Source organism: Perca fluviatilis, chromosome 4 (assembly GCF_010015445.1).
Source record: "Perca fluviatilis chromosome 4, GENO_Pfluv_1.0, whole genome shotgun sequence".
Lineage (NCBI taxonomy): Eukaryota > Metazoa > Chordata > Actinopteri > Perciformes > Percidae > Perca > Perca fluviatilis.
The window spans coordinates 38090218-38104755 of NC_053115.1; the positions used below are offsets into that span (position 1 = coordinate 38090218).

The 14538-nt window shown below is 39.8% G+C and overlaps 2 protein-coding genes across 20 annotated transcripts in view; both read left to right on the plus strand.

Annotated features, from left to right (window-relative positions):
* Positions 1-5809, plus strand: part of plekha6 (pleckstrin homology domain containing, family A member 6) — a 135321-nt gene extending 129512 nt beyond the window's left edge. For all 19 annotated transcript variants that reach the window (XM_039796336.1, XM_039796337.1, XM_039796328.1 and 16 more), the window contains one exon: positions 788-5809. Coding sequence is in view for 1 of the 19 variants with exons in the window: in XM_039796331.1 (XP_039652265.1) it covers positions 788-831 (44 nt within the window). In the remaining 18 variants the exon portion in view is untranslated. The remainder of the gene's footprint in view (positions 1-787) is intronic.
* Positions 5810-7080: 1271 nt separating this feature from the next.
* On the plus strand, positions 7081-13729 carry golt1a (golgi transport 1A). The gene is made up of 5 exons (XM_039796515.1): positions 7081-7205; positions 8224-8315; positions 11940-12118; positions 12725-12788; positions 12904-13729. The coding sequence occupies exons 1-5, from the start codon at positions 7181-7183 to the stop codon at positions 12931-12933; spliced, it is 390 nt and encodes a 129-aa protein (XP_039652449.1). The 5' UTR covers positions 7081-7180; the 3' UTR covers positions 12934-13729.
* Positions 13730-14538: the final 809 nt, after the last annotated feature.

Below are 14538 nucleotides of genomic sequence, written 5' to 3' on the forward strand. Positions count from 1 at the left end.
AACTTAGCAACTCTATCCTCTAAGAAAGGCCAAGACATGTAGTTGAAAAGCTTCAGAAACATGTAAGTTGGAACTTGTGTTAGGATTTTTTAGGTCACTTTCAAGTGAATACCATCCGCTGTAGCTTAGAATGTGTTGGGTTACACAGGCTGGTCAGGGTCGGTAACCTTAGACATGCAATAGTTCAACCAATGGCACACAGTGTGCAAGAGAGTTTCTTGGACATTTTCCAATCTACATGTCAGGAGGCAGGAGCACAGTTATTCATAGTAGTTTGATTGACTTTTTCCCCATCCGCATTCCGCGAAGACCCGCCCTACTCTGCCTCTGATTGGCTAGTGCTCCTTGCCTTCTTCCCAGAATGGGAAAGAAAAATTACTCTGCCTGAGCACGCTCGGTAGAGGATGGCAGGCTTAATGCTGATATGGCACCCTGATTAACAAGAACATTTTAAAAATGGCACAGCACGCTCGGTAGAGGATGGCAGGCTTAATGCTGATATGGCACACTGATTAACAAGAACATTTTAAAAATGGCACTTTGTATTAAAAAGGTTGCCAACCCCTGATTTAGTGGAACAGACTCTTTAAAATCTGCCCTCCCTGTGTAGAAACATCATGTCCTGCTGTAGCCGTCTTTATAACAAACTATTTCCTAAAATGGCTTACAAAGTTAAATTTCCATTTATTTCCCATGATAAATACTCAGTACCCAATGACACAGGTAACCTGATATGATCTTCATATCTCTCTTACTCCGTCTTTTATTTGTTTCTTTCTGCCTGTAGCTCAAGCCCTGGCTGCTGTCAAGTTTGATGGAGCATCTTTCTGAGGATTCACCGGACAAACTACAACAAAAGCACGGAAAGCTGTCAGAGGAGGTTCCTAGGAGGCAAGAGCCAATTTCAAAACCCAATTGGAAGCTATACAGACTTGTTTAACGCCCCCCCCCCAAAAAAAACAAAACAAAAAAAACCTCCAGTTCCATCCAACGGTCTCCTGCTATGTGTGCTCTATGGCACCAAGGAAGGCTCCAGATCTCCTACCAGCTTCAAGGTGTGAAATATTTCTCTATAATTTTGCTCAGGACATATTCCACAAAGAAGAGATTACAGATGAACTACAGTACGTTGATGATGAGATATTTTACACGCATAAAGACAAAATGTTCAATGTTGATCAGTTCACAAGGGAACACTACATATGAGATGCCCACACTGAAGAGGAACTGGGGACAGAGCTGCAGAGATAAATCAAGAGAAAGAGTTTGGGATGGGGCCAGATGGACATCACTGAGGTTGACTGGTAGACAAAAGCCTCACTAAAACCTACAGAGAGGCTTTGAACATGCTTCTGGACACTAAAAGCCACAATGATGTTTATACTGTAATCATCTAATCTTCATATCAATCTTGGAAAACCACCATGGCTTGTGGCCCAGTGAGGAGTGGTGCTCAGTGACAGACAGACTGTTAACAACTGAGCGAAATAAGAGTCAAGCCTCTCATCCTTTGTATAAAGAAATAAAAGCTGAGGACTCCCCTTCTGAACTCACTGTGATGCCTGTCTCACCACCAGACCTCCACCCCCTTCCACTTCTCCCATCCCATCAACATGGTCTGGTATTAACTACACTCATATGCAACCATTAGCATGACATACATTTGATTGGGTCAAACGTAATATCACCTGGCTTAAATTTTGCTTCAATGCATCGCCCATCTTTCACACCAAACACGCAAAAGCCAACCCCTTCTCACTTCCAACTCTTCACATGCTTTCCTTAGAGGCTTGGTCAGTGGCCCTAAGCTTCAGATAGCGACGCACCAGGCACCCTTGTATAGGACGCACTTGGCAGAGCAGCAAAAAGGACGCCAAAGGGGTATCCAGAGTGTTAAAAGGTGACACCAGGGGTCCTGACTAAGCTTCAGTATTTGACGAGTTGGGATTGGGAGTGTGTTGAAAGAGCACAGAGTTTGTTGCAAGGCAGAGCTGAAGATAAGGAGTTTTACATCAACCATGACCCATCTTACAAAGCTGCTCATGGCAACACCTTGTCCTACGTTCGATTCAGTGTTGCAGACGTGAAACACAATATTCATTTTCTGACCTGGTATCCTCACCCCCTTTACTGACTTACTTGTAAGATCTAGAGTAAAGCCCCTGATATACTCCAAAATGAACAGCTCTGTACATACCACACTGGGTGTACGCAGATGTGGTCCAGCCGACATGCTTGTAGGCATATATAAAGTCTGCGTGGTCATACATTATAAACCGCAGTCTGTGTGAATCATGCCAGACATGTTACCTTGCATGGCAGCTGGATTCTCGCGGTAGCATGAGATCACGCAAAATCGCATGATCACATATCACACAAAATGTCCGGCTTCAAGTTAACGTATTTGTGTCTGGACATCTACTGGAAGCTACGGGCGTGGTTTTGAGTGTGAGTGGCGATTGCGACCGTTTGTTCAAAACAAAGATGGCGGACATGATAGACAGATAGTTCATCCAGTCACCTGCCAGGGCTTTTTTTTTAAGGTGCCTGCCCTTTTCCAAACAGTTTCCAATGGCTGCTTAGATGGTTCTGTGTAAAAGACCATCTGTGCAGTTGATGAAATGTATGTCCCACGGATACATTCTTTTCTACATTGAAAGAGGCATCTCACAGCCTCTGCCTGCTGTCAATGCTGCGATGCCATTGGTTAAAGTCATCTTATTTGGGGGTGAAAATTCAATTCAGTTGAAATTTTGCCACAAAATGTGGAGGAAAATCAAGGCAGTGTGCACAGCTAGGACTCGCTCTGCTGCTTGCTCTTTGTCATGTTGACTTTACTATGATGTGAAAGCCGTTCAAATTGTAAAGTTGAAATTGTTATTTTAGTTGAATTATGGCCATTTTGTCTCATCTGTATGGTGGAGTGTTGTTAGACACTAAGACAGACACATTTACTGCGGTTGGACTCGCTGTCTGTATGGTTCTGTCCAGAGAGAAGTGTTCAAACCAGAGCTGTGAGACACCAAGTGACATGCTTTCCCCTAATGTTGTGGGCCAAACATTTTAATACGGAGAATAACACCAGCAGTGGATTATATACTTAGGTATATAATGTGTATTTCAACTTTTGCAATGGCTGCTTCATAGAAACAGCAGGCTGTGACACAATATTCTGCCCTAGATGGAAAGAAGCATCTGCCTGAGGCAACAACAAAGTCTGAAAGGGAGAGTCAGTTACTGCTCAAAGACGAGGGGGAATATGAGTCCGGAAGCCTTTTCCTGATAGAACATTTTTACACCTCTCCGTTTTCTAACCCCTCTCACCTTTAGACAAAAACGGTGGTCATCTGGAGGTTAGACAGGGAAAACGTCAGACTACTTGAAGGAAATTGGATAGATAGGTACCAGGGACTCTTGTGTTGAAGGCAAATTCTTACAGAGCCATCCACCTGCCTGATCTCCACACCATCGCTCTATATGAGCCTCACATTTCTGAATTCTGTTTTGGCACAGAATTTTGGCATTGAGCAACAATCTCTAACCCTGAGCAGATGCATATGAATGTGATCCTGAAGGGGTACCATCACCTCACCATCAACCTCTGTGTGCAGCTCTCACATTTTTGTTAAATCCCTTTGCATTTTACCATCGCATTCATTCAGACTTCGTCATAGTGCTCAAGAAATTCCCATGTGATTGTCTACAGATATATAGGTAAAGTATGTTGGATAGAAATGGTACAGTGCATGTGCAAAGTGAAGATAGAAGTGACCTTAGAAGAGTATAACTCTGGGAGAAAAGCACTTGTCTGTGTGGAGAGGAGTTAATGGTGCATTTGAGAGGAATTATATAGTGGAAAAAAAATATGTAACATATCCCAAAAACATTTCATCCTGTCATGCAGTGCCATACATCTGAAACATGTCTGTGTTTTGTCTGTTGTGATGAAAGAACATATTAATGACATGATTTACAAAGGAGGTTGAATCTGGAGGAAATGATTGGTGGTACCAATGGGGGTTGCCAAGGTTAGAAATGTCTACCCATCATGGCCAACATTAAATAATTAAATAATACATTTTGAAATAAATGCATTGTTTAACTTTGAATGAAGTCAATAACACATTGATTTCATTTGGAATAAGCCAACATGCATAAATGAACCACATATTGTGAAATAACTGAAAGAAATATTACAGCTCAACTCGTTATTATGCAACTCTGTCTCATAAAAAAATGGCATTCCAATTGAACTACACTGCATTCTCAATTATGTTTTCGAGGGAAATGTATTTTCTCCTGGATTACGGTTGTTTCAACACGTCCTCGTACCAGCGATAGGCGCAGGTTGTGAAACAGTCAACAGGTTTAGGAAAAGTTTATGGTTTGGGTTCAAATAATATATATATATATATATATAATAAACCAGAGCAAACCCTCCTCCGCAGCGCTGTGGAGGAAAGTCTGGCTATGCGAGACTAGGTTGACACATCCATCCACCCCAACCTCATCCCTGCATGGACTTTGAGCGCGGACTGTGATGCGGACTGTGATTAGGAACGTATTTGTGATGTGTTGAAAACAAATGTAATCTTGGACAAAATACATTTCCCTCAAATGCAATTGAGAATGTATGGGAACATCATTTCCGGTATTTTAGAACAGTGTGACTGAAGCTTTTTTCGTGACAGAAAGGTCCAAAACACTGAAAAAACTGCTATCTATAATGTTATTACTTTCTAAATTTGGCCATGCCTCTTCATTGCAACTTCCTCCAGATGTGAACGCCTTGACGACACACACACACACACACACACACACACACACACACACACACACACACCTTCTCTTTGTAATGTGTGTTGTTTATGCTTTTTGGCCCATACACACTTCAATGTTCAAGTGACTTGCCTTTGTAGAAAGCTATTGTATGTCCATTCTCAGAGACAATATGGCACAGATTAATTAAGAAAATAGAAAGTTACGCTGAAAGCAGTTAACGGCTCTCACTACGCAAAAACAAGGATTTAAGAGAATATGTCTATTTTTTTCTCGTTTTAATTTTTTTTTAGAAAGGGAATACGTTCAAAAAGAGGAAGTGGGTATATTTTTAGATGCATGGATATTCAATGACAAGTTGACAGGTTAAATTTGTACACTCAATTCTGTTTTGCATTTTTCACACACAAAAAGTACTTTTTTATTTCATTGCTCTTGAGGATTGTTTAAGGGAGCACAACATAGATATTTTTGGATTATAATTGGAATCCGATGTCTTGAGAAATGACAGCCAATGACAGGTAGTGTCCAATATTTGATACTAGATGTAGCATTTGTGGATGATGAAAATAAATAATATATACATTATATACATTGGTCTGTGTACATAATATTTTGGATTTCAGTTACAGTATATCCTACTATCACATGTAACCATTGCTATTTTTTGGGGGGTTGGAATAGACAAACTGCTTGAACTATGCAAATGATTCAAAAAAATAGACAAATAATACGCTTGCTTTCAGAAAACCTTGCAATAAAGTGAATGTATACAAATAATGTGTTTCTTTAGATGCTTCTGAATTCATCCCAGTATTTTGTATGATAAAACATGTCTCGCTGCCTGGAATGATGATCTATTTACTGCTCTCTCTAATTTTACTCCACTTGTTGATGATGAAGTTCACTGCCAAAAAGACTACTGAGGTTTACTGTCCAGCGGCCCATTACCAATAGGCCCCCTGATGATATTCTACAGTCATTATATCAAACTGTATGTCTGAATGAATAAAGTGCAAAAAACAACTAAGACAGACTGGATTCTTTCACAGCAAAGCTTTGAACAGGAACTGGATCACCATAATTTGGAATGTACTCATCATACAGAAATAAAATGCATACAAAACATTTGTATCATGTCAATACTAGAATTGACTTTTGTCTGACTGCTCACATACTGTATTTTATGACCCATTGGACTTTTGAGTTATTTAGTTATTCAGTTATGTCATTGTGTTCCCAGATCTCAGCCTTTTCTTTTTGCCTATTTGCCAGTATACCCAAATTGAAAATCTTATAACAGAATAACTGTAAGGCCAGAATGCATGGATGAGGCTTCATTAGAAACCTAAATTCTTTTAGTTTCTGAAGATGTGCTTGTGTAGCATTTGATTAAAACACAACCCACACTACGTCAGTTCAAACACGGTATAAAGCAGTTTTAGTGACCCGTTGGGTTTTAACACACCAGAGGGTCAGTAGTGGCCTAGAGGTTAGAGAAGCGAGCGCCTGAGCAATACCTTTAGCAAGATGGCAGGTATGAACGTGTAACCGTGTGAATGTGACAGGTCATCGTTGCAAATGATAAATTGTTCTCAATTGACTTACCTGGATAAATAAAGGTTAAACTTCTTTATTTACTTTTAATAAAACCCATCTTGTCCACGGAAAAATTCTCTCCAGGTCCATTATTTTAACAGTCTATGCAGGCAAAGCAGCTCATTAATACTTTTATTTCATTGCTCTTGAGGATTGTTTAAGGGAGCACAACATAGATATTTTTGGATTATAATTGGAATCCGATGTCTTGAGAAATGACAGCCAATGACAGGTAGTGTCCAATATTTACTACTAAATTTAGCATTTGTGGATGATGAAAATAAATAATATATACATTATATACATTGGTCAGTGTACATAATATTTTGGATTTCAGTTACATTATATCCTACTATCACATGTAACCATTGTTATTTTTTTGGGGGGGGAATAGACAAACTACTTGAACTATGCAAATGCATCATTAATGATAAGTGGTTGACTGTGAATGAAAGTATGGAAAATAATGGACTAAAGTATGGAAACCCAGCAGTCGGAACTTTTAAAGACGGTTCTTAGGTATTCAGTAGTCCAAACACAAGATAAGGTATAAATCAATTCAGTGTCTACAGTATAAATGGCTGATGACATCACTTAGGTAGTTGACCTTTTACCTGAGAATCCCCGGTGTTCATCACTGGGGCTCGGTGTGCGCCTGCTCCGGTTAATGTTCACCTCACACGCTGACAACATCAACGCACAAAGGTCACTGTTGAGAAAAGGAGAGGACTCATTTGTTCCTGACAGTCACGGAGAAACAAAGCCGCTGAGTAGAAGGGGAGAGGAGACACCAGTGATTACCATGGTGGCCGTCACAGAACTCCAGAGTAAGTCCTTCCACAGTTTCTCTCTTCTAAAGTGTCAGGGTGAAGCTGTTAACCTCTGAGGCGCACAGAGCATTGGTCTGATTTCAGTATACAGAGATGTGTTTGTGGAAGCATTGCATCTTAGGCTAAGAAGAGAGTATAGTACTTGACAGGTTTATCACTGAGGTGAATCCACTTTAAGTTTAATCAATTTAGGTCCTTATCTGTGAGCGTCACAGAATGTGTTGTAAAATAAGGACAAATGTCGACCCACAAGCTAATAGCAGGCCCCCAGAGATGACGTGTCAGAGCTAGATCTAATCAGTCATCACAGATTAATGTGAGCAACACCATGATTCAGACTACCCATCATTCATTGCGTTTTAATATAATGAAACGTGCAAGAAGAAAGCTTATGTTTTCCCTAGAGTCCTAAAAATCATTATATAATGAAGACTTGAAAAATGTTATAATAGCAAGTTTATATATTTAGAGCAACTTTATTTGTCATTTTTCTTTTTTTCACTCACTTGTCCAAAAACTAAAACAAATGCTGAACTTTAATGAAAATATATATATATGTAAGAGCCATTTTTTAAGATTCACGCCGACGCAGAGACAGGAGACAGACTAACACCGTTGGGAGGCACTGGTTATGGTTATGGTTATGGTTATGGTTATGGTTAGGGTTAAGGTTAAGGTTAGGGTTAGCTGCCTTGAAGGCAGCGGTCGCAGTGCTGCCTGGAAGGAGCAGTTGGGGGCAAAAAACACCACTGAGTGACATCTTGTACTGGGCTGCAGGTTAGAACAGCTCTACAGCCCTCTGAAATCATGGAGAGACTGTTGTATATTAAGTAACATGTTATTATCTTGTATGGCTCAAAGTAACATTTTATTTAATTGAGAACTGACTTCATAATCTGTCTAATAAAATATTCACCACATGAAATACCTGCAAATAATTGAAGTGTGCAAATGAGCTGACCACAGCCTTGCTTTAATTTTTCTTTATGTCCCTTGTGTCTGTTTTTCTTTTCAGAGATTGGTATTGGTCTGATGGGATTCGGTGGATTTTTCCTGCTCTTTGGTGTGCTGCTGTATTTTGACTCTGTGTTGCTGGGCTTTGGGAATGTGAGTAATCTTTCATATCACAGGCTCAGTGGCAACATCACACCATCACTGGCTAATATCAACATTCAAAGACCACCACTTTACAACCTTTGGTTTACACTTGTTGGTACGTGACATTTCAGCGCTTCACATTCATTGTCTAGCAGCCGGGCAATGCATTCCGCAAGGGCAATGCACGACATTGAGAAGCGTTGCATTGAGTTGCCCGCTCCTCATTTGCATAAAGTTGAGGTCCATGCTACTATCAAAAACTCACCAAAATCTTTTAAACTGACCGTTGTCAATCTATACCTGCATAAAATGTTTTCAGAAACAGATTTTGGTGAACTGTTTTCGTAAAATAAGAGTTTCCAAACAAGCCGCCATGTTGGTTTGTTTTGAAATTTGAGTGAAGTGTTCATCTAACCAGGTGTGGTGTAGGAGGTTGTTTGTTCTTTGCTCGTCAGTGGTCATTAAAGAGAAATTGATAACTGCTAGTGGCAAGTCCATAAGTCCATTGCTGGGAGCAGGGGTGCTCCTTGCCGTCAAGAAACACCTATGTAAACACGTACCATTGTGTGTGACATTGAAACTATAATGAAAAGTGCCAGGTGTGTAATGTTGCGGGTATGATGTCAATATGGCCGTTTCACATAGAGAAAATCGACAGGATGCACTGGTGCCCTAACGCATGCTGTGTGGCTGCTCTAACCTGTAAACATGGGCACCAAAATGAAAAGCAAGAGGTCTGCAGCGCACACGCACTGCTCAGGTAGGAGGTGTGGCCCAGACTACATGTACACTACTACGTTTTGGTTTAAAAACTAATATCTTTTGCTACATTTGCGCCTGGCGTCTACACTACTTAAAGGGGCTGTAGGTAGGATTGTGAAGATTCAGGACTTAGCCAAAAAATTTGAACATCGACAACTTCTCAGTCCCTCCCCCCTTTCTGCTAAAGCCCAAAACGGTCTCCTAAGCCCCCACAAGGGAGAATGAATGCGTGTGCATGAGCAGTGATTGACACACAGTTAGACACTCCCCCTGGCCCTGATTGGTGCATCTGAACAGGGAGTGGTGGATTTTTGCAAATCGCACTACAGGCTGTAGGTGGTGCCAGAGGAGCCGGATTTATTTTTTATTACCTGCTTCATGTAGTTCTACTGGAAAATAGGGTCAGTTTCAGCAAATATGACAGAAAGTTAGTCAGAAAGTCTTACGTATTTCACCTTTAAGCATTTCCGAGCACCTAAAATGGAGAAATTTCAAACACTGCTGCCCCCATTTTGATTTGAAAACTCCGGGGTGGCTTTTTAGTCTGGATGGACACAAATGGAGACCGTTGGAAACGATGACGCACGTCAGTCAGTCTTATCGGTTAGGTAGGCTTTCATACCTTTCAGTTACAGTTCCACCTTGTCATCGCTCCAGGCAAATACATTTTCTCGCCATTGTAGTTCTTTCTCCAAAGTATTTTCTGCTTCCTGTTTACACCGGGCATGCCCATATATGTGAATGGTCATGTGATATGTGTTTTTTATCGATTTGTCATTATTGTTAATATCATGTTAGTTCTGCTAGGAGCTAAAACTCTTGTGTGGACAGAGATTGTTTTTGTCTTAAAACGCCGTTTCAACATGAAAAAAGTTGTGTAGTTGCAGCCCCAGTCTCTCAGCACGGATTGATGTCTTATCAAATGGTTTCACGTCATGCAATGGCCATGGTAAGAGATAGAGCAATCTGGGCTATCAAGAGAGAGCAAATAGACTTAAACTTTTATTTTATTATTTGATGTAATTCAGTGAAATCCTGTGGGAAATTAAATGAACAACACTGCAGGACTGAGTCTCTGCTGACAGCGAGAAGCAGAGTGTCAGCTGTCTCATATGACTGCGCCCAACATGGGTCGAATGTGCATTGAGTAAACTCTCGCTGTCTGAAAGGGGTATTTGTCAAATCAAGTGGGTATCTGTGTATTGATTTGAAACTCCCTCCATGTGTTAACTTGTTAAGCCAGAGTGGAGGCGCAGTAAGAAATTGTATAATAAATATATAAATGTAACTTCAGATAAGACCCACTTAATTTGATTAACTGTCTGCTGAAACCTCATATTAGCTTTGGTTAACCCTTGTGTTGTCCTTCGGGTCCCAGTGACCCGAAGGACAACACAAGGATTATGTACTTCCCTTTACTTTGTTGAGAATTGCTCTCTAAACCCTGTTTCTTGTAAAGTAAGTAAGTAAAGTTTATTTCTAGAACACATTTAAACACAGTTTAAGCTGACCAAAATGCTGTACAAACAAGAACTAAGGTGCTGTATTAACCCTTGTTTAGAGAGCAATTCTCAACAAAGTAAAGGGAAGTACATAATCCTTGTGTTGTCCTTCGGGTCACTGGGACCCGAAGGACAACACAAGGGTTAAACTTGTCCACCATCACCATCACATTGGAATAGCAATAGGAGATGGTCTCCTCACCGCCGGTATGGACAGAACAAATGATTGAAGTTGATGACCAATAACCCGTTCACTGTGCACATGGGCATACAGGAAAATACAATATCAAACGGTTCATATAGTACAGTCACTGCCGATAGTATTTATTCTGAGTCATACTGTATAGTCAGTACATAGAAAACAAAGCAACAAATGTCTCAATGGTTATCCCTTAAAGACAGAAGGTATTTTATACATTCAAAGACACATGAATAACATGTTATCTCAGAGACATCTTCCTACAGTTCAGCAAAAAAGTTAACAGGTAAATCGTGAAGACAACAGCAACAGCTGCCGGACAACAAACAAAATGCGGTGAGAGTTTTGTACGATTAGGCACTCAAGGCCTTAATGAAGAATTCAGTTCAAATTAAAGTTCAAATTAAAGCTTAGATCGGGCCCAGAAAAATTATTATGAGCCCAAGCCCAATTTAAACCTGACAATTCTTTAATATGTGGGCCGTTATAACTGACGTTCTCAACTACAATTCCGAGTTGTTTGAACTACAGAAATCTCTTTAGAATTATCTTAATGAATAATGCAACGAGGACGATAATGTTTGTTTATTCAGAATGGAATAGATCAGAAATGTATCCAAATGAAAAAAAAGTTTAAAAAAAAACTCGACCCTAGCTCCCTCAGCCGAATAAGTGTGGGTAACAGATCAAGGCAGCAACATAGTCAAAGCCCTGGAACCATATAGGAGACTTTCTTGTCTCGATCACCTAATTAATACTGTCCTTCGCCACGGTCTGCATGCCGCACGCACTTGCCGACAATGCGCCGGATATAGGAGAGACCATATCTGCTGCTGGAGGACTCGTGAGATAAACAATCTGGCCTGGTTGCGCAATTATCGAAGACAGTGCTACAGATGGGGGAGACACAATTTAGAACAGTTTACTTCACACTCAAGTCAGTGCAGGACATATAGCCAGAGCTATATAGCTGGAGAGGCATAGCTTTCTCCCCATCCAATTAGGCCCCGCGGGTCGGGTCGGAGCTCGGGCTCGGGCAGAGAATCTAAACTTTAGTTCAAATATAGGTTTGGAGAAAGTAGACAAATAGCAAAATAAAACATTATCCATAGTATGAGAATATGTTCAATATTTCCTCTGATTTTTGTTTGTTTAATTGCCTTCGTATAGATTCTGTTTCTGACTGGTTTGACGTTCATTATCGGCTTCAAGAGGACAGCCCACTTCTTCTTCCAAAGACAAAAGTTTCGGGGTTCTTTGTTTTTCTTGGGAGGTGTGTCTCTGGTGCTGTGCCGTTGGCCAATCATTGGAATGCTGGTGGAGAGTTATGGCTTTGTGCATCTATTCAGGTAAGTCCAGTTAGGGCAGCCTGGCATAGCCAAACTAATTTTCAAAGGCATATTAGTCTGGGACCTTTCAGTTCATTTTCCATTTCCAAGGGGCATTAACGATGCAGACCAAAATGCCTCGACACAATTAAATAGACCTACAACCAATCAGAGCAACGAAATGACCTAGCTCTGAGGGACACATGCACGCTATAGTTCTCAATCACCAGCTACCGCTAAATTTGTAAAAGTGACAACACACGTAGTCCCACATACCTTCGTCAAGCTTAACATCTGATTTGATGTTTTCACCGGATATGCATGGTAGTTATTTTTAACTGGCTTACAAAATTGTCATTTTACCTTTTTTTTTTTTTTTAATTACTTAAATGTAAAATAAAACAGTTTAGTCTTTATTTTTCCACTTAGACCATGTACAATCTTTAATCAACAATATGTTGGACTTATTTATACATAATATAAAATATTTCACCCCAAATGTTTTCATCAGAGGGGAATTTTTAGGGGGCACAAAAGCTCATTAGGGCTCCAAAAGTTGAAATGTTAGAAAGTAGGCTATGTTGCAAAGACTGCTTTCCCATCATACTCTTTTCTTTCCCTCCGTAGGTCTTTCTTCCCCATGGCCTTGGGATTTGTGCTGTCAGCTGTGAATATCCCTTTCCTCAGTGCAGTATGTTTTTGTTCTTGGCTCTGTAGATTAACACTCGATAGTCTTCTTTAAATACCTCAGAGATATTGATTGCTGATTGTAATGACTTGAATGAAATCTCTTGTTTTTCTGTTAGTTTTTCCCCAGCAGCTCCTCCATGGTCTGAGCAGAACACATTGCAGCAGGGAAAAGAGTGCTGGATGGCCCTTTGACTGATTCTGGGTGGCCAGAGGGGGAGAACTGATGAGTAACTGCTCCATAACTGAACTGCTGTTTAGACAGAGGTCTTCACGGGTCCAAACATTTGTGCCCAGACCCCAAAATACCCAGAAATGTACTTACTGACACTAAACTGTCTATTATTTGAAAGCTGGGACCTGGATCCATGCCGAACTGAGAGATGTCGGCAGAATTTATTTTTTACAATGTGCTGTATTTTGTACCGCGTAAGGTTACAATGAATAACCGAGCTGTCAAATAAGCTGCTTAAAAGCCTTAAATATTGCAGTTGTACAGAATGTTTATCAGATTCTACAATCATTTAACCTTGTTAATGTTGTTTTGTTAAATTAAGAAAAATCTTAAAAAAATGAACAAATGATTTAATGATAACTAATAAAAACTATGGCGCATGTTGTGTACTTGTTTAGTTCAATAAATTACTATATAATATGTATAGTATGTATGTAATATTTATTTATATTATACTTATATTTAAGTTTTTATTGTGGTTTTAACAATAAAACATGTAAAACACCTCTTTGTATGAGAGGCCATACAAAGTGTAACAAAATTATACATTTGTAATAAACAATATATGTCTTATAATACAGATTTACAGTGCACAGAAGAGTGAATTGTATTATAAACAGTTCTACCAACAGAAAAAGTTTAAAAATAACTGCAATTAGTTATAGAAAAATGGTTAAGAATGATACTGAATAAAATTAAAGCAAAAAGGTGCATGCCTACAGCATATCGCTCGTCAATAAACCAATTGCTATATCTGTAGAGGTTCTGTCTGAACTCTGTTTCTATAATCGTAATAGTAGTGAGATGGTGCTATTCACATTTCAGTTCGTAGTCTGGTTAAAGTAGTTTATAAAAGGCGACTACATTTCATAGGACTTAAGGTCCTTGCACGCTGAGTCCGAAATGTTCTTTAGTTTTTTCCTGTCATCCAAAAAAAAATGTACGCACGGAAGCCTTGCAGCAATTCCATGCTCATGAATGAATCTTTTTGCGAAGAATTTCGCAAAATAATACAAAATAGAGACTTCAAGCAGTGAGGATGATTTTGTTGTTTTCTCTCTTCTTAAAAAGAGAAAAAGAAATAGTAAATATCGGGTCCATCCAATCCTAAAATTGTGCAGAGAGCAAGGAAAGTTCCACCTCCTTATCCAGGAGCTGCGGGATTATCCCCATCCATTCAATGTTTACCTCAGGATGTCAGTGGCTCAGTTTGAGGCTTTGCTAGCAATACTGGAGCCACATATTCAAATAAAGACCACCCAATTTCTGCAAACCAACTGATCCTGTTTTGAGCCTGGCAGTAGCTCTAAAGTGCCAAAACACCTCTGCAAATGCTTGCCACGGATGCAAAAATACGAAAAATTGTAACTCATCCAATTATTATTGTTTTTTTAAATGAGGGACTAAAGTTACAGAGTTAAATGTGATTGACACAACGTGAGGTCATATTTATTTTTAACGTGCGAAACTTTCTGACTCAGTCTGCTAGGACCTTTACCCTTCTGTCGTTTTAATGAGA

What these genes read in the sequence shown, in the direction of transcription:
- golt1a (XM_039796515.1), top strand. Translation starts at nt 7,181, where the DNA reads ATGGTGGCCGTCACAGAACTCCAGA. An exon ending in TGTTGCTGGGCTTTGGGAAT is followed by an intron (nt 8,316 to 11,939) that starts GTGAGTAATCTT and finishes GCCTTCGTATAG; the next exon opens with ATTCTGTTTCTGACTGGTTT. An exon ending in GGCTTTGTGCATCTATTCAG is followed by an intron (nt 12,119 to 12,724) that starts GTAAGTCCAGTT and finishes TTCCCTCCGTAG; the next exon opens with GTCTTTCTTCCCCATGGCCT.